At 39.0% G+C, this 20,346-nt stretch overlaps 1 protein-coding gene across 2 annotated transcripts; it reads left to right on the top strand.

The window, feature by feature from the left end:
* The first annotated feature begins 12,698 nt into the window (after positions 1-12,698).
* LOC143421537 (uncharacterized) lies at positions 12,699-16,314 on the top strand. Of its 2 annotated transcripts, XR_013101217.1 has the most exons (5): positions 12,699-13,905; positions 14,005-14,160; positions 14,612-14,701; positions 15,145-15,412; positions 15,812-16,314. XR_013101217.1 is itself a non-coding variant. In XM_076891204.1 (4 exons), the coding sequence occupies exons 2-4, from the start codon at positions 14,056-14,058 to the stop codon at positions 15,358-15,360; spliced, it is 411 nt and encodes a 136-aa protein (XP_076747319.1). In that variant the 5' UTR covers positions 12,705-13,905; positions 14,005-14,055; the 3' UTR covers positions 15,361-16,314. The 2 variants fall into 2 exon arrangements, 1 of the variants encoding a protein (XP_076747319.1); XM_076891204.1 differs by having other exon boundaries at positions 12,705-13,905; positions 15,145-16,314.
* The last annotated feature ends 4,032 nt before the right edge of the window (positions 16,315-20,346 follow it).

The following is a 20,346-nucleotide window of genomic DNA, read 5'->3' as shown; positions in this document are numbered from 1 at the left end:
CAATGGTTATGTGCTTATTTGAGCACCATAAAAAGCCCTGAAAGTGATAATGTAAATTAGACCAGAGCACTGGCCTGGAGCATTTAAAACAGGGATGCAGCTGAAAGAGGAACTGGTCTGTGGTGGATGTCATGTCTGTGAAAGGTGATGAAATGAACTTTGACAGTTTACCACAGAGGCGAAACTTCTTCATTGAGTATTACAGGCCTTGCAGGAAATATAGGCTTTAAATGTAAAACAATTACTGAGGCATGAAATTCACGAGTCTCCTTTCTGATGTGCAAGTGTGGAGGGTTGTCAGGTCATTTCTTCAAAACACAAAGAACTGCAGGTGACAGTGCTTTTTGTTTTCGGTTTGTGCAGCTGAAGAGTCGGACGTCAGCAGTTGTGTGTTTCATCGACTGCAGCCGCACTTCCTTTTACCCGGTTTGACTGTTGGCTCAGTGCCAAAGGGCATAGGGTCATAAATATATATATAAATAATTCTAATTATTTTTAGCAGGTCTCCAAGTGACAAACAGTGAATTCTTTAAGGCGGGGAAGCTTTATATAAATTAAACAAGACTATACTGTGGGATTGGGAATTGACAGTTTATTGATGAATAAATTTAGTCTGCACAGGTTCCTCAGATTTCTTGACTATATTTTCTGAGCTTCGGGGCTGTTTTGTTTTGTTTTGCAGTTACACTGTGACTATCTTCACTTCTATGACACTCAACTGTTCTCAGTTTCATGGTCAAGTGAGGCCTTTCCCCTCATTATTCCATGAAACATTTAGCAGAGAAAAGATTCCAAGACTTGAACTTGGATTTTGGGAGCTGTTCACTGGAAGTTAGAACGTGATGTCCAATAATGGAAATGAAGGAGGACTTCAACAGTTCAAACCAAATGAAACCTAACAGAGAGATCATACCACCACATCATCTGGCAAACATGGTGGGGGATTGTTATGTATGAGCGTGCATGTAGAAACAGCTCACTAGTGTTTATTAATGTGACGGCAGATAGTCGTAGGATGAATTGTGACGTGTACTGGGCTGTACGCTCTGCTCAGAGTCAGACAAAACTGACTGGACTGTGCTTCAGAGAGGACATGGATAAATAAACCAAAGCAAAATGCAAAAGCAGTCCAAGAGTTTCTCAGAGCAAAGAAATGAGATATTATGAGATATATATATATGAGAGACTGAAGACAAAACTGAAGGCAGAAAGACCCTCAAATAAAGCAGGTGGTCTTTAATTGCAAAGTATTTCAAATATGAATAAAAATGATGGCAATTCCTAAACAGTTAATGCAAAATTGTTTTTAAACCCCTTGAAATAAACCCAAAATTCTGCACTTCAAATTGATTGTTTGATTTAGAAGCCGATGTCACTGTGTACAGATACCCTAAAATATGAGGGGTCTTAAGATGTTTAATGGGGGTCACAAAGAAGGAAAAATAAAAGTTCTGCCCTATAAATTTTCTTTTACAATATTTTGTTAAGTTTTTTCCTCCTGTTTTCTGGTTTACTCGAGTGAAGTACAATGTTACAATGTTCACTTTTGAATGCAGTCCCAAGAGTTTCAGTTTCAGCTGAGATTTATATTGGTTCTTCTGTTCTCACAACAGTTTTGCTTTTATCTCACAGGTTAATCATTCTCTGTTTGGGTGAGTTAGACTGACACACAGCGAGTACTTCAAACAGAAAGGTTGCTGTTTTATAACTGATCTTTACTTCCCTCAGTATCATCATATCCATATCATGGTCATACATGTGACGGTATCTCAACAACAAAGGCAAGAATTCTGCTAAAGTATAAAAAATGTGAATTCCTTGCAAACAACTTTAAACAGATTATTTAAAATGACTATAGCCTGCAATGGTATGAAGATAAAGACAGTGCAGTGGGGGGATTGGTATTTAAATTTAATATGATGGATAAAAGAAGACTGGAACACTTTCCTCCTCTCTCATAAAAGTATTTTTTTAATCATATTTGATGAGTGTGAAGGCCCGAGGTGACGAATGAATCTCACTACCGCTCTCCCAGCAGCCGCTCAGTCTGTTCTCACTCACAATTGTTTAACCTGCAATAGCTCAAAGTAAAGGAGTTATTTGAATTTGAATGTCTGTATTATGAGAATAACTGTGCATTATATATGTAAGGTCTGTGGAATAAACCTCAGGAGTTTACATGCATCACGCACACACAATGACTCAGAATGACTCAACAGAAACAGTAGTACAAATAACAAACATGTCATATTTTAAATATCAAAATATATTACGTATAATAATATACATATCAGTTATTTGATATTAAAGTGCAAAAAACAAAGATATTGCATAAACAGTTAAGGAAGTACAATAATTTTAATATACTGTTAAATGTTTTTAACAATGAAAGAAACAATGACAGCCGTCTAAAAACAAGAAAACTGCAAAATAGTCCGTCTGCTTCTTTTAGATGCTTTCCCAGGCCTGTAGCTGTCTTTAGTGAGACTTGCTTTTCCTGCAATCATCCACCGCTGTTGTTTTCTATTATCCAGGCCTTTTATTTTAAGAAAAGTATTATAAGAAGTGTGTTGTTCTTTCTTTTTTCCCCAGAATATACTAAACTGTTGATTTTGTCTCGGGGCTTCCACACAGTAAATAACAAGCAGCGACATGGCAACCAGATCACAGAAAGCTGATGAAATTCAAGGACTTGAAGTGATAGCTGTTGAAATGAACCCACCCACCCACTTCACATCACCAGCTCTTGTTTCCAAGTCGCCAAATGTCTCTGATTCTCTGGTCTCTAATTGCCATGTCTCTGCTCAGACCCAGTAAGGATGAACAATTTAATTTGCATCGTAAGCTCACATGTTGTAGGTTCACAGTAAACAAAATGCCACATACAGAATCATCTCTAGACTGCCCACCTGCTTAAAATAACAGTGCATCTTTAAAAATGTCATAATTTCAAATGAAAGCTAAGACTCTGCAGTTTAAGCCCATATTCATCACATAACTTTCCAAACAGAAGACATACATTTAACCATAAAGTCATTCTGTTATGTTTTCAGATGAGTTCAAAAACCTTCTTGTTTACCTTCATTTCTTCAAGCTTCTGTATTATTCCATCCTTGGTCTCTTTATTTATTTACAGTTACACCCACTACTCCAGCCTAAAGTCATCAGAAGACACAGAAATGTAAACTTATTCCACAAAAAAGGCTGCCACACAGTGAAATATCAATGCTTTGATCTCAGGAAGCTGTAATTTCTTTAAAAAATACACTTTTTTCAGTTTTTGGCATGTCAGTGAAACAAGAGAAAGACTGGCTGTCTTTTCCACCAAAAGACACTTTCTTATAATGGTTTTTGGAAGCATTAATTAATAGATAAATGAGAACTTTAGCGTGTGGCAGACAGACCAACCAGCAAAGAGGAAACTGCAGAAGTAATAAATGAGAAGCCTGATAGTTCTTTTTAGCTGGTGGAGACCAAAAATGGAGCTAAAATAATTTAATCGGGATTTTAGTAAGATAATTTCATAGACAGACATTGCAGCAATTATGTGACAATAATATTTCATTACTTAAATACAATGTTGGATCCCATGTCTTCTCTCTCCTCTAATTTCTGTTTTGTCCTTTTCTTTCTTCTCTTTGCCTTCAACCAGTTGCAGTACAGGTCACCCAAACCTGCTTTAGCTGGAGGTCTCTGTGCTACTCACTGGTAAACAGTTTAACCCTTCAAATCCAAGTATATCATATTTGATCCATGTGTTTTGTGAGTTTCTGAGACTTCTACATGATCAGCATGACTTTTTTTACCCCCCCCCCCAAAATGATATGAATTGCATGACACATTTTTAATAACTACATTGCAAAAATATTGCTTATGTAGCAAATGTGATTCAAATTAAAACTCATATATGCAGATTTAAATTTGATATATATTTTTATATAGTTTGTCTAAAGGTTCAACAAACACTCCATCATCAAAAAATGAAAGATTTCTGGCAGTTATTTCATGGTTCAGGTTTTAAAGGCTCAGTTTTAATCAATTTATAACTGTAGCTGCATCAAAGCACTTTATCTTGTAAGCTACAGACGTCGTAATATTAGTGAAAATCCCAACAATCAGACAATCACCTTATATAATTTAATCATTAATCAACTAATACATTTATTTATTGTTTAATCAGATCCTGTAAATTGCCCAAACACTCACAAATGTTTACTGGCTGAAAACTTTGTCAAGTGTGTATCGTGTATCAAAGTAAACTGAAAGCAGAAGCCAGATAAAACTTCGGCGTGCCGCATAATGCCACAAAATCTTATTTAACAAAGCTGTGCGTTTCAGTCCAGAAGACGCGTCTGTCGGACTCTGTGAAGTGTTGAGTCTGCTCTGCAGTGAGCAGCACAAATGAGGCTGTGGCAGGAAATATCCCCAAAACCTGGGAGAACTTTGTGCGATGCTTCAAACCCACTATGGGTGAGTCACACCGTGTGTATTTATGCTGATTTGAGTGTACTGACCATTTAAAAGGTGTCACTGAGCTCTGGAGCTTTTATTTTGCAGAAAGATTATCTGACCTGCAGCTGCACAGCTTATTAAGCATGAATCATTTGGTAAAGTACAGACAGTTCATTTGTTGTAATGACGGGAGCTCCTGTGACAGTACATACTTAGATAAATATTCTCTCCACGGTGCTTTCTATCTGTCTAGCTTGTGATGCTGATGCCCACACAGCCTCATATTTTCATGTCCTTGAGGTGGCTGGCTTGTTTTCAAGCACAAAGCAGCCTGTCAGCCTCTAATTTATCCCACATTCTGCTTTTCTCTTAAGCTGCAGGACTATAAATGCATAATATTAATATAGATTTCCAAGTTATAGTTTTCAATATTGATTTGAAACTGTTTTAGACTTTTTATATCAGAGGCTGGTAAACTTATTGTAGTTTGTGGGGCGCAAACAGCCCAATTTAGAGGGGCCAGAGAACTAATATTACCAATAACCTGTAAAAACAAATACCTCAGAATGAATCCTCTGTTAGTATAAAGAAATACATTCTGAGAACATTCACATCAATTAAAGATGTGTACCCTGTCTTTTGCCTTGTGGCAGCTGGACAAGACCCAGTACTGTGACAAAGGGGACAAACAAAATTACACATAAAGGAATCTTAAACGCAACAAGACTCAAGATGGTAGAGTCAAAGCAAAAAATAAAAACTTGATCCACACCAAGCAGAGAAACACCTGATAATAAATACAACTCAAGTCAAGTGGCTTTATTGTCATTTTAACCATGTGTAATGATGCAGTGCACAGTGAAACGAGACAACGTTCCTCCAAGACCGCGGTGCTACATGTGACATATAACAGACAATCTACACAGGACTACATAAAGTGCAAAGTGCAAAAATTGCAAAACCCCCAAAACAAACACTGTGCAACAGCAGACAGAACAGAACGACACAGACACGAGACAATAGAAAGGTGCAAAATACTGAGCATTATGCAAAAAGTAACGTGGTGTATGAAGGTGTGCGTGTGTACGAGATTGCCTATTGTCAAGCACTTATCTGCACAAATGACCATAATAGAGACACATCAGCATGTCTCCACGAGTTTATAGTCTACGAAACAGATCTGTAAAATGATAGAAAAAGTACTGGCAGTCTGCTCCATGATTTCCTGTAAAATTCACAGAAAACTAAACTGTCATCTAAGCTGATTTACTGCCCTTTAGCAAAGCCCCCAGCAGGTCGGGTTGTGGAACTCTTGGCAGATCACTTTTGTCCCCAGGCCATACTTTTGACATGTTTTTATTCGATATAAATATATCTATAACTTCTAAAAAGTATTTTCATTTACACACTCAATACTTATTTGTGGCTCCTTTATCATGAATTACTGCATCAGTGTGGTTTGGCACAGAGGTGCTCAGCTTGTAGCTGCTGGGGTGTTACTCACAGCCCAGGTTGCTTTGATAACTCACCTGTATTTTTGGGTGTTTCTTATCTTTCGTTTGATAATGTGTAATAAGGGGAAAGGAGAAGGAAGAGGGAGGTCCTTTTCCATCGGGTGGAAAGCAGCTAAAACAAACAAAGTTCATGATCATCAACCGCAACCCATTACTCTGGTGGTGTTTATTGAAACAGTCCAAGAGATACACAATATACTAAAACTCAAAACAAACTATTCAAATAAGACACTGGATTCTAGATTTGTATGAAAACCATCCAGATCGAAATAAAAACTGCTTGAAATATTTCACTGCACGTGTAATAAATAGAGATTATGTGATGTTAAGTGTAAAAATGTTACTTTTTCCTGAGAGTCTACATTTTTGACATACTCATACTGTATAATCTGTATAATCCAAAGTTATATATACAGTTGCAAGAAAGCAGACCAGCTAGAATCATCTATCATCTCCTGAGAGTCCAGCTGAGTGTCCTCAGTGCCCAGATGTTTACAGACTGCTGTTCAGAGAAGAGGGGATCCACACAGCACTCAACTTTTTTTAGGATGTGTTGCTGCCTTAAAACTCCAAAAGAGCTAACCTTTTGTTTTGTTCTATGGTAAATAAAATATGGTTTTATTTGATTTCCGGATCATTGCATTCTGTTTTCATTTACACTTCACACAGCATCTCACTAGTAATTGAGGTTGTACTGTAATTTATGAATTTTTTCAAACGTTTAGACGAACTTTAGAGAAAAAAAAGATGTTTTGGGTTTTTTTAAATCATTCTTTTTGTTTACTGATGACTGAGTGCAGTTATGAGACACAGACCAGGCAGCCCAGAGTGAGAATCTAGCCTTTACTTTGTAAGGTCCATTTCCTGTGTGCAGATAGAGCGGCAGGCAGGGGGAATATGGATGGGTGTGCTGTTGGTGTTGTGATGGCTGCAGATAGCTAACAGCAGCACACCCTGACTGTTTATGTCTGCGCGTGTTACTCACATGTTCACTGTCCTCACGTTTCCTGTCCTACTTCTCTTGCACAGGAGGGTCTCTCTCTCGGTCTCGGTGGAAGGCTGTTTTCTTTTGTTCACACTCTGTCACTTCATCCACAGACAGGTTGTGATGTGAGAGCGGAGGGAGGGATAAAGAGAAGTGTTTGGGTGTGAGGGAAGCATGAGGAGTGAGAGGTAAACTGAGAACATGAGGGTAATGAAATCTTTCCATACTATTTCTCTGCTTTCTGCTGGAGGATTTAATGCAAATATGCATGCCGTTCATGCATAAACAGAAATACTTGACGTGGAATCTCAGTTCATCTTCTTTCTCATGTGAGCTGTTTATGTCCTCACAGTTTAAACCAACGTTCTTCTGATAGGCCGCCCCTCTCAAACAGGAGGCCCAAGCAGCAGGTGGGTGGATGCCACTGCTCGCAACCAGAGCTGTGTGCCCGAGACGGGAAGACAGTCTGACCCTGACTTTAAATCCGTCCGGTCTCATATGTACAATCCATGTTCATGAAATCAGGATTTTCCACTTTCAAACGGTGAAACAGTTCATGGTTGGAGGCTGGAGAAGGCTGCGGGCACAGGAGGAGCTGATGGTGGAGCTCGAGTAAATCACTTCACAAGTATTATTAATTTTTTTAACGTTTAAATGTGTGCTTTGATTAAATTTAGTATTAAAAACCATTGGTTAGAGTTAGGAATGAAACAGGACACATTCTGGGTTAAGACACAATCGTTGGCACTTCCTTTAAAGCTGTTTTCTTGGTTGCCACGGTGACACATCCCCAGTTTTTATCTGTAAAAAGTAGGTGTTGCAGAGAAATACATTACATACACATTTTTACTGTCCTGATCAAATGTCACAATTCGAGTCCATAAACCTGAGCTATTCATATTTTGTTATGAGGCATTAGCTCTCAGTGACATCATACAGAGCCAGGATTGGAAAAAACAGTCGGATTCTGAGTGTGGAGATCAGTCTGTGTAAGCTTATTTCTACATACGTTGGCATCCATTCTTTGAAACGTTGCCATGTTTATTATGGGCAACTACTGTTATAACCACATATATGGTTGACATATTTGCAGCTATATTATGTACCATGAATTAGTTCATGTTACTGGTTTATTGCAAAGTAAGAAACAAAGACGACAGATTAAACCAGTGAAAATGAAAAATATCCAGGTACACGTGTTCAGTTTGACCAAACACAATTGCCGCTCTCATATTTTGGACCCCTTCTGAGTGAGAGTAGCTCTGAAAGGATGTTGAGCCGATCACCCCTCTGATTTGTTGCTCCTGTCACTTCATTATCTCCCCCGTCTCTTTGTTTTTATGGCCCACCCCTCCCAGTCTCACTCCCCTCCTCAGCTGGAAGTAGCTGCCTGGGTTGCAGGCCTCACAGCAGGATCCCATGACTGGAAGCTCTAATGCTGCTGCTGCTGCTGCTGCAGCAGCTATTTCAAGCCCTCTGATGTCATCTGAAGGAGGGGCCGGCCCTCATGCCCAGAGCGTGAGTCACAACCAGAGAAGGAGAAAGAGAGAGAGAGAGATTCAGTGAGGAGGAGCATCTAAACATCAGGGGTATGCTGTTTGTTCCCATCTTGTCACATGAGACATTAAAACCTTCATGGTGGAAAAACCAGCGCACAAACTGGTGTAACTGGGCTGATGCAGCTAAATAAAACAGTCAGTAAACACAGCGTTGTCACGTTCTTCTGTTTATTGTGACTGTTGTATTTTAAAATGAACAAATTTTTTGAATTTTAAGTATTTTAAGAATATTTTTCTGTTGAATTTTATTTCTAGAGATTCTGTACTTCATGGTGATTTAATCAGCATTAATGAATTTGATCTTTTATTTTTGCAGTTAAAAAATATATTTTTATAACTTTTAATGATTTCTATTTTGTTTTTTCCCCTCAGCTTTTAATAAAGTGTCATATTTCTTTAATCACACATATGTACAAAGGTTTCCTAAATATAAAATTCAGCCAAAACTCATTTTTCAAACAGTTTCCAAAACATTTGTCCTGTAATGGAGAAGATTGTATCAGTACTGGTTTTCTTCTGCAGTCATCTTTTTGCGTACAGCAAAAGAGAGAGGCCAGTTTCTGGCTTTGCTTTGGGATTCAAAGTTGATTTCTAACAAAACGACCGTCTTTAGTTTTGCATCTTCCTCCAAATAACATTTGGTGTTATCGTCACGGGCAGAAAAACAGACACAGGAACTGAAGGCGATGTTGTTTTTCTCCCGTCTCCCTGAGTGATGTCATCCCCATTCAGACTCTGCCTACACAAAGTCGTGGCAGTGCTCAGCATCCACTGTCGCCATGGCTACAGCACTGCACCTGCCACACCTCCCTCAGATGCACTGCCGGGCAGTCATTGGTCAGTGCCTCGGACTGACGGTCACTTTGTCCAATGGGAGGGGTGGTGAGTGATGTCATTGAAAGGATGGATTTGAGGCAGAGATGCATATCCAAACACAGATTGTCAGATCTTCTGCTGACGCACCAACTTAACACGACAGGCCATCACATTATCTCTTTGAAGGAAACAGGTGAGGGTGGATGCCAGGGTCTGAGATCATTTACAGCTCAGTCCAGCCGCTCTTTAGCACTCATATAGCCAATTAAACCTGCGCTGTTCACGATGTCGGGTATTTCTGGGTGGGGTTTGGCATACTGCGGGTAAGTGGTTCAAAATATCAAAGCTTTTCCACGGACCTAAAGATCTATTACACCCAGAAACAAACTCTACACTATACCAGAGAGATATAAACAGGAGACAGAGCACTCAGAGGATCCTGAAGAGTAACAGTAAAGATGCTGGCAGAAGTATAAACACAAGTGGGGGAAATACTTTAAAGAAATATTGTGGGAACTAAAGAACAATATCGAAATACATGATAAGCTGTATTTTGAATTGATTTTAGGGTCACTTTGATGTGAAGCATAAATCTGTGTATGGACTGTTTAGTGTCATTAGAGTAATCTATAACATTTCTCATAAACATAAACAGCACGAACATTTTCTTCTTATTTCCACTCCTCCCATTAAAGATCATCTTTCTGACCTCTGCATCTTCCTGTGTCCTTGTTTCTGAGGAGGTAAATTTTCTAAATCTGGAGCCTTTCTTAAACTTAACGTTGTTTTTAAGGAAGCAAAAGGAAAAGTAAGTGAAAACAAAGCCAAATAAAATGTAAAAACCCCAAATCAGACATGAAGTGTGAACTTTCAAAGCATAATATGTGATTGCAGTCTCCTTCTGTGACTCCCCATCACACTGAGGTGTCCTTTGATGTCCCCTCCCTCATGCCGTGGCCTTTAACACATAATGGTTCCACTTTTTAAACCAAAAACATAAACAAGTTGAACGTTTGCCTGCCGGGACACTGTGGGATGCTTTCTGCTTTGCACTTTATTTCTTTTCTCTCATTGGTTAGACTAAGGCTAGCTTTGGGGAAAGTTAATGAGCTGGTTTAAAGCAGGAATCTTTACCTCAATAACCCATTCACTGACAAATAGGAAGTTTAGAGTGACGTACCCATCACACTAATGAGATCAACCAGTGCTTCATGGTGCAGGCTCCTTCAGACACCTATGCATAAATGAGTCGCAGCAGCTGACTTGAGAAACGCCACCAATTTATGACCAGAGATGAGAAAAGCCTTCAGTTGATCCAAAATGGTGCAGCAGGAGTCCTGAAGGTGACTAGAGAGCAGATTTCTCTTATATTGGCTTCCCTTCATTGTCTCCCTGTTTAATCCAGAATTGAGTTCAAACTCCTCACATACAAGGTCTTAAATAATCAGGCCCCATCTTATCTTAATGACCTTGTAGTACCATATCACCCTATTAGAGCACTTCGCTCTCGCACTGCAGGCCTACTTGTTGTTCCTCGAGTATTTACAAGTAGAATGGGAGGCAGAGCCTTCAGTTTTCAGGCCCCTCTTCTGTGGAACCAGCTTCCAGTTTGGATTCAGGAGACAGACACTAGCTCTACTTTTAAGATTAGGCTTCAAGACTATCTAAAATATACCCCAGCATACCTGACCTGTGCAACAGATGCAACACCTCCCCCTGTGATTTAACTCATATGTTTTTTGCCTGCCCGTCACTTCAATTATACTGGACTTTTTACTCTGAAGTGCTCTCTCGTGTTTTGAGCGTTACTCTCAAACCATGTCCACTAGTTGCCATTTTTGGTGTTTCTGAGGACGCCACCCTGAACCTTAGTCGTAAGCAACTGGATATTATTGCTTTCACTTCACTGCTTTCTTTCTTTTTTCTGTTTTATTGTTATCATCTGAATTTTAATGGCCTAATTTGTTTTGATATATGTCTTTATATCGGTTGGTACTTGCTGTATTGGGCCTGATATGTCAAATTACATGTGCAAAACTTTATATATAAAGAGGGAAAAAAAAAAGATTAGGCTTCAAACTTTCCTTTTTGCTAAAGCATACAGTTAGGGCTGGACCAGGTGACCTTGAATCCCCCCTTTGTTATGCTGCAATAGGCTTAATAGGCTTCACTCACTATGTGTTTGTACACCTGTTACATTCCCCTAAAAAGGTCCAGGGGATGAGGGAGAGTAACAAAAAGTGTCCAGGTTGAAAAAAGGAGACTGGTTAAATTAACAGGTTTTATTAACGTTTCTACTGATAACTAAACTAAAAGAGACGGACGAGCTGCCATCACCATTCAAAGAAAGAAAACAACAAAACTCAGGTGTTGGTCAGTAAACTGAAAAGTATGTAAAAGAGGATCAGTCACCAAACACACACAGCTCACACGCTGCAACCCAACATGACTCTCTGCCACTAGAGCTCTGGCTCTCTTTCACAGCATGTCTTTGTCCCGTCTTCCTCACCCCCACCTAAGCAGTCGCAGCAGATGGCCCCGCCCCTCCCTGAGCCTGGTTCTGTCTGAGGCTTCTTCCTGTTAGAAGGCAGTTTTTCCTTCCCACTGTCACCAAGTGTTTTCTCTGTATTATTACTTACAATAAAAGCACCTTGAGGCTGCTGTTGTTGAAATTTGGTACTTTATAAATACAACATGTCACCTCCCTTTGTCGTGTCCATCATCCGCAGCATTATCTGAAAGAACAGCAGAATTCATCGTTTTGGGGACCTTGCACCTCTTTCCACTGCTAAAAAATTAAATTGTGTAGTTCAACCTAACGATGACACCAGCTCACATTTTACAGGCACTTATTCACCTGATTGTTTTCACCTGTGCTTTGCTTTTTCTCTGTTGTCTGTTCACCTTCCCAAGTTCCTTACACTCTAAAAAATGATTCATGGGGTTAGTAAGTAAAGCTTAAAATTAATAGCTTTTTCTGCATAAAAAATTAAGTTTGTTGCATGTACACATTGTAATCAGTTGATAACTTAATTTAATGAGTTGGTCAAAATGAAAATAAAGAAAACAGTCTTAGCTCAGTAATATATCGATTTTGAACAGACATTTCTGTGTTAACTTAACATGAAAGTGTATTCAGTTAATACAACTTAAAAATCTCGTAAGCGTCCTTTAAAAGCTGAGTACAAGGCTGACTTGCCCGGACATGTTGTGCTCTCAGACCACTGATCGAAAGAAACGGAGGCAAAGAGAGAAAGCAGAGAAGCGGCATTTTGTACGGAACATTATCAAACGTTAAAGCTTTGTGGTGAGTACAATTTTTTGCCTTGTTTTATTCACAGCAGCTAATAACTAGTGATGGGCAGATGAAGCCCCATGAAGCACTGGAGCTTTTCATCCAATTGGTTCACCCCAACGCGAAGCTTCATGAAGCTTCATTTGCTCTAGCAGGACACCTACTGGACGTAAAAAATAATAGCTGGCATGAATTTGAAGAGTGTGGCATTTTGCACACAGCCTGTAAATGTCAACAACAAAAGGAGTGTGTAAAACATGTATATTGTAGTGATGGCAGTATACTGTGTATATTTATGCTGGCAGTATGGAAAATGATTATTTGCGGCAAAGTTCGAACCGCTTCATGAACCAGTCACGTGGTACAGCCGGGCAGCGAGGCTTCGGACGTCATCATTTTCAGCTCCTCCCATAAATGAAGCAAGCCTCGATACGCGCTTCGCGGAAACGCCCCCTCCATTACTCGACACACGCTCCGAAGCCTCGATACAGAACGTCCCATCACTACTAATAACTCTAACTTTAACTCTATCAACACGCACTGCAAGAAATCCTTTTTACACAACACTAAACTCTTCCTCGGCGAGTGGTGGTGATAAGCTAGTAACGTTACACTTCTGGCTAACTTGTGAAGTAATTCGACCGTAACATTAGTCTTTGTTAAGTTTTGTTTTACGGTGGCAGCCAAATGGTGTTAATTGACACTGAGCTTCTGTAGCAGTAGTTTTAACTCTGCAAAGACAGGGTAATACATGTTTTTCTTCTTTCTACTTTGAAATCGTTGCAGCGTTGATGAAGGTTTGACCAGCAAAAGGCTGGGCCATTTTACATTCATGACTAAACAAATGTAGGTTACTGAGTATACATTCGGTTTAACATCGATGCATTTTGATGTTTAAGTCCTAGAGTTATTTTTATGTGAGATTGAAGTTTGTTAATTGAGCCCTAGCTGAAGAACAGCCTGTGTCAAAGTTCAGTCAAAAAACGCGGGCGAGGAAGCGAACGCCATGTTGTAGAAACGCCACAGGAAAGATCTTAAGTAACATTCATAAACTAGTTGTTTTAATGACATTACATTGAGTGTGCATTAGCACATAAAATATAATTTTGCTCTTTTGGGTGTTAACTGCAGATACATAAGCGCAGTTGTATCACTTAAGAAAAAATATCTTTGATTTGGAAACATAACATAACATTCTCCATTCGCAGGCAGGAAGTTGTCAATCAAGCACCAAAAATCAATGACCTGAAAGAAAGATGGCCTGCTCTTTTTGATGCAGTTCAGGTAAATATTTTTCCATAAGATAATTTGCAGTATGTATTCTTTTAAAGTAAATTGTATACATTAACATGTTGTGCCTATTTGTGCCTTTTTTTTATACAGATAAACCAAGAATTCAGAAGGATCACCACTGTTAACCTGGAGACAACATTCATGGAAAAGCTGGACCAGTACTCTCAGAAAATAATGTCCTTGCTGTCCTCAAGAGGAGGGGCTGCAAAAATGCGCATTCGGCGCATCCAGAACATGCTGCTAGAGGTATGAATGAATGAAATGTAGTTTATTTCAAATAGGATAATCCACTTTTTTTTTCCAATAGGTGATATTGAGTCTTAAAAGGTAGCTGTTTACAACTCAACTATGTCAAATTATTGTTTAGAGCTTGAGGCACAAATATCAATTAAAACTATAAATACTTAATAATAAAACAAATTATAGGTGATGTGGATCATGATTGGCAGAGTAATTTGCAAGATTTTGCAGTTTTTCTATTTGTTACCTGGATTTTTCAAGTTCATGAATTGATCATTTCAGAGAAATGGCTCTTTGAAATGATCAATTCATTATTTTGATTATCACTGGAAATCTATAATTGGTACAGTTCAGGCCATATAAAGTCAATCCTTTTTTCTTTTTTTTTTTTTGGATGTAATTATCAAAAACCCATCCTCCTCGAAGAGCAGTTCGACATTCTTTTTCTTATTCACAGGACGATTCTGTGGAGAGAAGGCGAGAGGTCGCTATCCGTGGCTTAGTGGTGTATCTCAGGGAAAAGGAGGAGGATCTCTTCAAAGAGCAGGTAAATCAGACATGACTATACTTTGTATTAGAGGTACGATCTAATCTATTATTAATTGATTTCTAAATTAATCGGCAACTATTTTGATAATTGATTGATCGGTTTAAGTAATTATTTTAGAAAAAGAAGTCCAAATTCTCTGGTTTCAGCTTCATAAATGTGAATCGTTTCTGGTTTCTTTACTCCTCTATGACAGCAAACTGAATATGTTTGACATTTGAGGTCATCATATTGGGCTCTGAGAAACATTGACATTTTTCACCATTTTCTGACATTTTCTGGACCAAACAACTAATCAGATAATCGTCAAAGGAGCTTGCAAAGAGAACCTTCACAGACATAATCAGATAATCGAGAAAATTGTTAGTTGCAGCCCTATTTTGTGTTACTCTCATGTATAAGTATGATTACTTAAAACATTTATATTGATTCTGATCTACCAGGATGGTGGCGGGGATATTACCAATGAAGTGATGAAGATTGTAACCAGAGGTGCCACAACGTCTGATCCAGCCAGCGCAAGGATCATACTTGAAGGAACAGAAGTCCTAGCAGACCTGGATGTACCCAGAGCCTGTGCCTTGCTAATGGGGCTGATATATGCACTCAACCTCAGCTACCCAAAAGAACTGAAAAACACTTTTGAAAAACACTTTTGAAGTGTTTCAAAAGATATTCCTCGAGCTGGATGATCTGAAAGCCAGTCCTAAGGTAATGTCACTAAAAAGTAAACTGTTGTACTAAAAAATGTGAAGAGTGAGGCTATCCTCAAATTAAACGGGAAATGTTCCACTGTTGTTTGCAATGTGTTGTGTTACATACTTTACAGTAGGCAGTAGGTGTAAAGTTGAGCGTTGAGCATTAAGTACACCTAGTTAAAAATAATGCACTTTAAAAGGATAGCTCGGTTCTTTTGAAGTGAGGCTGTATATGAGGTACATATGTATTGTGAGTGTATTACACACAGTAGATGGCAGTCAGTAAGCTCCACCTACGGAGAAGCAGACGGGGCCACCGGCACGCAAGATGAGCCTCCATCCTAATAAAACTGATGTCAGTTTAAATGTACATTATATCAAGAATATGTTTACTGCTTTATTTTGCTATCAGACAGCCTTTTCTGTGAGGAAAGAGAAGTTCTACTGCTTGTTGTTTCAATCGCTCTGGCCCACCAGCGTCCATGGACAAAAACAGCAATTTTACCTGACAGCACACAGGAGTTGCTGGTCTCCTGCTGCCTTGATCAGTAAGTGTAATTGTGTTATTTGGTGACTTTGGTGTTAGTTCGGGTTAGTTCAGATTTACCAAAGTCACACAAACAAACTGAGCCTATCGTGCGTGTTGGTGGCAGGAATGTGCTGACTGCTGTCTACTGTGTGTAATACACTCACAATGTACTTCATACTTAAAAAAACCTAAACTATCACTTTAACACAAACAAACTTGAATCAGAGCATGACTGTCAAAATGTTCAGTCTTTTTGAGACAGATTTACAGGGGTGTTTTATGTCATTTATTTTATGGAGGCAACAATTTTGTCTGCTATTGAAATGTCAATGAGTCTGGAATGGTGGACTGGTGTTCTAATAAACAGTTTGATCATAAAACTGGAATTTCAATGTGTAATTTATTGTATAATTGTAAGTTATAAGTTATTGTAAGTTACTAGTACTCAAAAAAATTAAGGTAACAATTTGCATGGATATTTCTGAGTAGAATAAAAGTAAAAAAATAAGTTTTAATAACTAAATGGAGTAATTTTTTAAACAATTAAAATTAAGTTGGTTCAACTTAATTAAGCTTGTAGAGGACAAAGCAAATCATGTTGTTTGTACGTAAGGAATAGAGTTTGCCTAACTAGAGAACTCTTGTGGCATTTACGCTATAGTGGCTAAGCTGAAGTAACTTAAAAAGATCCATGCAAATTGTTACCTTAATTTTTTTACGTTAAGCCAGCAGATCTTTTTTTAGAGTGTACTTTGTGTTGCCTGAAGAGCTTTGTGTTAACTCTGTAAGCTGGGGCTGGATAACTTTTCACTTCTATACCTTTCAGGTTGTAATGAAAGCTCACACACAAGCTCTGTTTGTTGTTTTTCTGTAACTGTAGAGCCATTTGTTTCAGGGAATGTTTCTTTATCCAGAAAAACAAAATGGTGAACAGAAGCTCGGCGCTTTCTGTTTTGCTGTAAGCCTGCTGTCGGCTCAGTGTGTGAACACAGCGATCCAGGAAATTTGACGGCTTTCAAAGGACAACATGAAAGGACTCGAAATAAACAACACCGCGTCTCCACAACACTTTTTATACTTTACTTTTCTTTGTGAAAGGGCGAATTATCAGAATTACCTCTGAGAGCTTCTAACATAATTGAACAGACCTCTCAACACATCAGACACAAGATCAAACGAAATGATCGTGATTATTGCAGGAGAAGCGTGCACCTTCACAAGAAGAGAAAATGGACCTTTAAAAGGTGTTTTCATCCAAAAACACAGAGGAAGCTCTTATATTTAAACCTAACGGTGTCCACTTCCATCTGTGATATCTGTTAATGCCTCCCAGGAACTGTTTCTCATGCTACCATGAGCACACAGTCAGGTTAAATAGTGAAGTAACCCAAACATCGAACCAAGCCAATAATCAGGCTGGTAAATGTCAGCTGTGCTTTCACATTAAAAGTAACTAAACTCATACTTGTAGTTTAAATATAACTATAATTAGATTCTGTAGTATTTGTCTTAATTAGGGTTGAGATCTTTTAAACCTGCCTTGCAGGTATTGATCTGAAAACGATGGATAAATTCTTGTCCTGTTCCACGTCTAGGGCACTGAACACCATCATTTCTTTGTTTTCACCTCATTTAAAAATCATGGAAAAGCTGCTGCCTGGGAGTGAGACAGATATGAGGAGCACTTTTTAAGACGTTAACAACAGCTTGTTATGACGAGGCAGTGACAACTTCTTGTGTTCGTCGATCTTCGATCACTTATCGGTTTGCCCCGACCTCCCTCTCCCCACCAGCTCATCTAGAGTCTTCCTTTTTAACTTCACCTGGTTTACTTAGCAGTGTATAAACCTTTAATAAATGGGTCACATACACTGATGTTTTAGCTCATATCAAGCAGTGTATATGTAGAAGCTTTCCTGGTAGTGGGGTTTTTTGTGCCTCCTCTCTCTGGACTATGTAACCTCATAAATGTTTCAGAATAAAACGCTGCAGCTCAGACGCAGCTCTGACAAACCCGTTCCCTCGCTGCGGTGCAGGGAGGAAGGGAGTCACAGATCACCTCCCTGCTCCAGGATGGGTGAATCATTTCCCCGTCTTATAAAGTAACAAGTGATCTCTGGCACAGTTTCAGTGAAATGGATGCAGCATGTAAAATGGAGGGCTGACCTGTGAAATGAAAAAAGACAGACAGCTGATGGTTGTAATTTAGAAAAAGGCAGATATAGAAAGACCCAGACTTGGTGCTGACAGCCTCGGGAGTCGGAGAGGCTGAAGTTTGGATGTTTGTCGTGGTTCTGGAATCTTTACACAAACCAGGACTTTTTATCCAAATACACAGCTGATTCAAATGATTCTATTTTCAGTTAAAGCCACTGTTTAATGCTGGAAATACAAGCCAAACAATTTACACTCTGTGTATCCAACGGCTGTCTGGAGCTGTATTTAATGCACTGTTTTAATGCCCTTAACTATGGTTGAGGACTGTCATCTGAATAACCCAAATAATAAATGTTAACACTGAATTACTCTTTAGATCATTAGGGTTTTCTTTTATTAAGCTAACTTATTACAACATAACAAACAATGACATCATTTCTCAGGGAGCAAAACAACATTAAATAATACTTTTCATCTTAATCCATCTAAACTGATCAAAATTTGATGGATTAATTAACAGAACAAAAGAGAGAGACATAAATTAAATAGAAAACATCATATCTGAAAAAATATTATTTGATATTTTTTGTTTACCCCCAAAATGTTTTTCTATTATTTCCTTTTTTCTAAAATATAGAGTTAGGGTGGTGGGTAATGTTGCCACTCATGATGAGTTATGTCTGAGGTCGATCTCTGGGCTAGATGAAGTAACCCTCCGATCACACCTGTATGTATAAATTCCAGCATAGTGGGATGTCATCAGTCGTTTACTGACCACCTCCCCGATCCTACTTTAAAGCACCCAACATTGCCTTTTTGTCTTGAGCACTTGAAAGCTGAAGGCAACTGGACTTCCTTTTTTTAGGCTCTTGAAGCCATTTCACTTCTCATCTGAAAGCCTTCTTTGGTTTCTCTTGAACTTCAGATGTGAAAAGCGGAGAGATCACGAGAGAAAATACATCGAAACTAAACCCTCTGCAGGGTTAGCTGTCATTAAGTGACAACCTTAACCCCTTAGAAGAGGAAGATTTTCATGCAAGAGGTGAAAGAAACCAAAACGAAATCCAGTTGCCTTCAGCTCAAGTGTTTAAAACTACCATGACCAGGATGACTGAAAACCCAAACAGACAGATGACCATCACTGAGGAGAAAACTTGGTTACCAAAAGCTGTATGGGTGGACCACACAGACACACATGCTTGTAAATTAGTGCTAAGAAACAATCTGATAAAATGCTAGAATTTCAATTACCAACACTGAAGCACAAACTTCTTGGATGGTTTGTCAGAACAGCTGTCAATCAAACTGGACCCACCTCTAACTTTCCAGCACTTCATCAAACTTTTGATGAAGGTCAAAACGACTCATAGAGGCCAAACTGTCAGGGTGTAAACACAAGCTTTAACACTGTTAAGTTGGGAATTTCAATGTGAGAGTCTAAAGACTCACTTACTTTTGAAGTCAGCCTCATGTGGCCACCAGAGGAACTGCAGCTTTTGACACTTGCCTTCAAGTCCTTTCTTCCTCCCTCTGCAGAGCCAGAAGTAAACAGCAGAAACAGGAAACACAAACCTATATTTGAGCTATAATATCCACTTAATGATGACATTAGAACCACAATCATCAAAAGAGTGAATTTAGTCAGTTACACTGAGAGACAACATAATAACTGAGCAGGAGGAGGTAAAGGTGCAGACCTGATCGACACAGTGAAGTCCTGCAAATGACATAACAGCACCCATTTTTTCACTAGTGTGGCCTGAGCTTTGTAAGGTGAGAGGAAGTGTTGACACTTCTTTACATGCAGTCTGTGGTCTGGACCAACCAACAGCTACAGCCCTAAAACGCACTGGTGCATCAGAGCCAGTGTTACATAAGAAAAAATAGACAGGGAATGAGGACATAACCATTACTAAGATTTTAAAAAAGCAAGTGATATTCCTAGAAAATCTAAAAATCTGAAAGGGGATGCTAAACCAAGACGAGAATCTGACTGCTGCATAACTGTGCTCAGCATTCACCCACTTTCTCCCCCTGCAGTATCTCTGCTCATGTCTGCTCTCAACGGTCTACTTCAAAAAGGAGGCCTGGGAATGAAAAGTGAGACTGAGAAGGGAGAGGGATGATGATGGTGATGATGTGCGCAGACACACATTAGAAATTTATTCACGTACCCTACGAGATTTCTGGTCAGTTTTTATTATAGCACTGAGGCGGTAGGGTGATGACTTTATAAAGACTATGTCCTCTGCTTGGCCTTT

This window comes from Maylandia zebra, linkage group LG12, assembly GCF_041146795.1.
Source record: "Maylandia zebra isolate NMK-2024a linkage group LG12, Mzebra_GT3a, whole genome shotgun sequence".
Lineage (NCBI taxonomy): Eukaryota > Metazoa > Chordata > Actinopteri > Cichliformes > Cichlidae > Maylandia > Maylandia zebra.
Note: the sequence above shows the minus strand (reverse complement) of the source record. Positions and strands in the feature narration are given on the sequence as shown.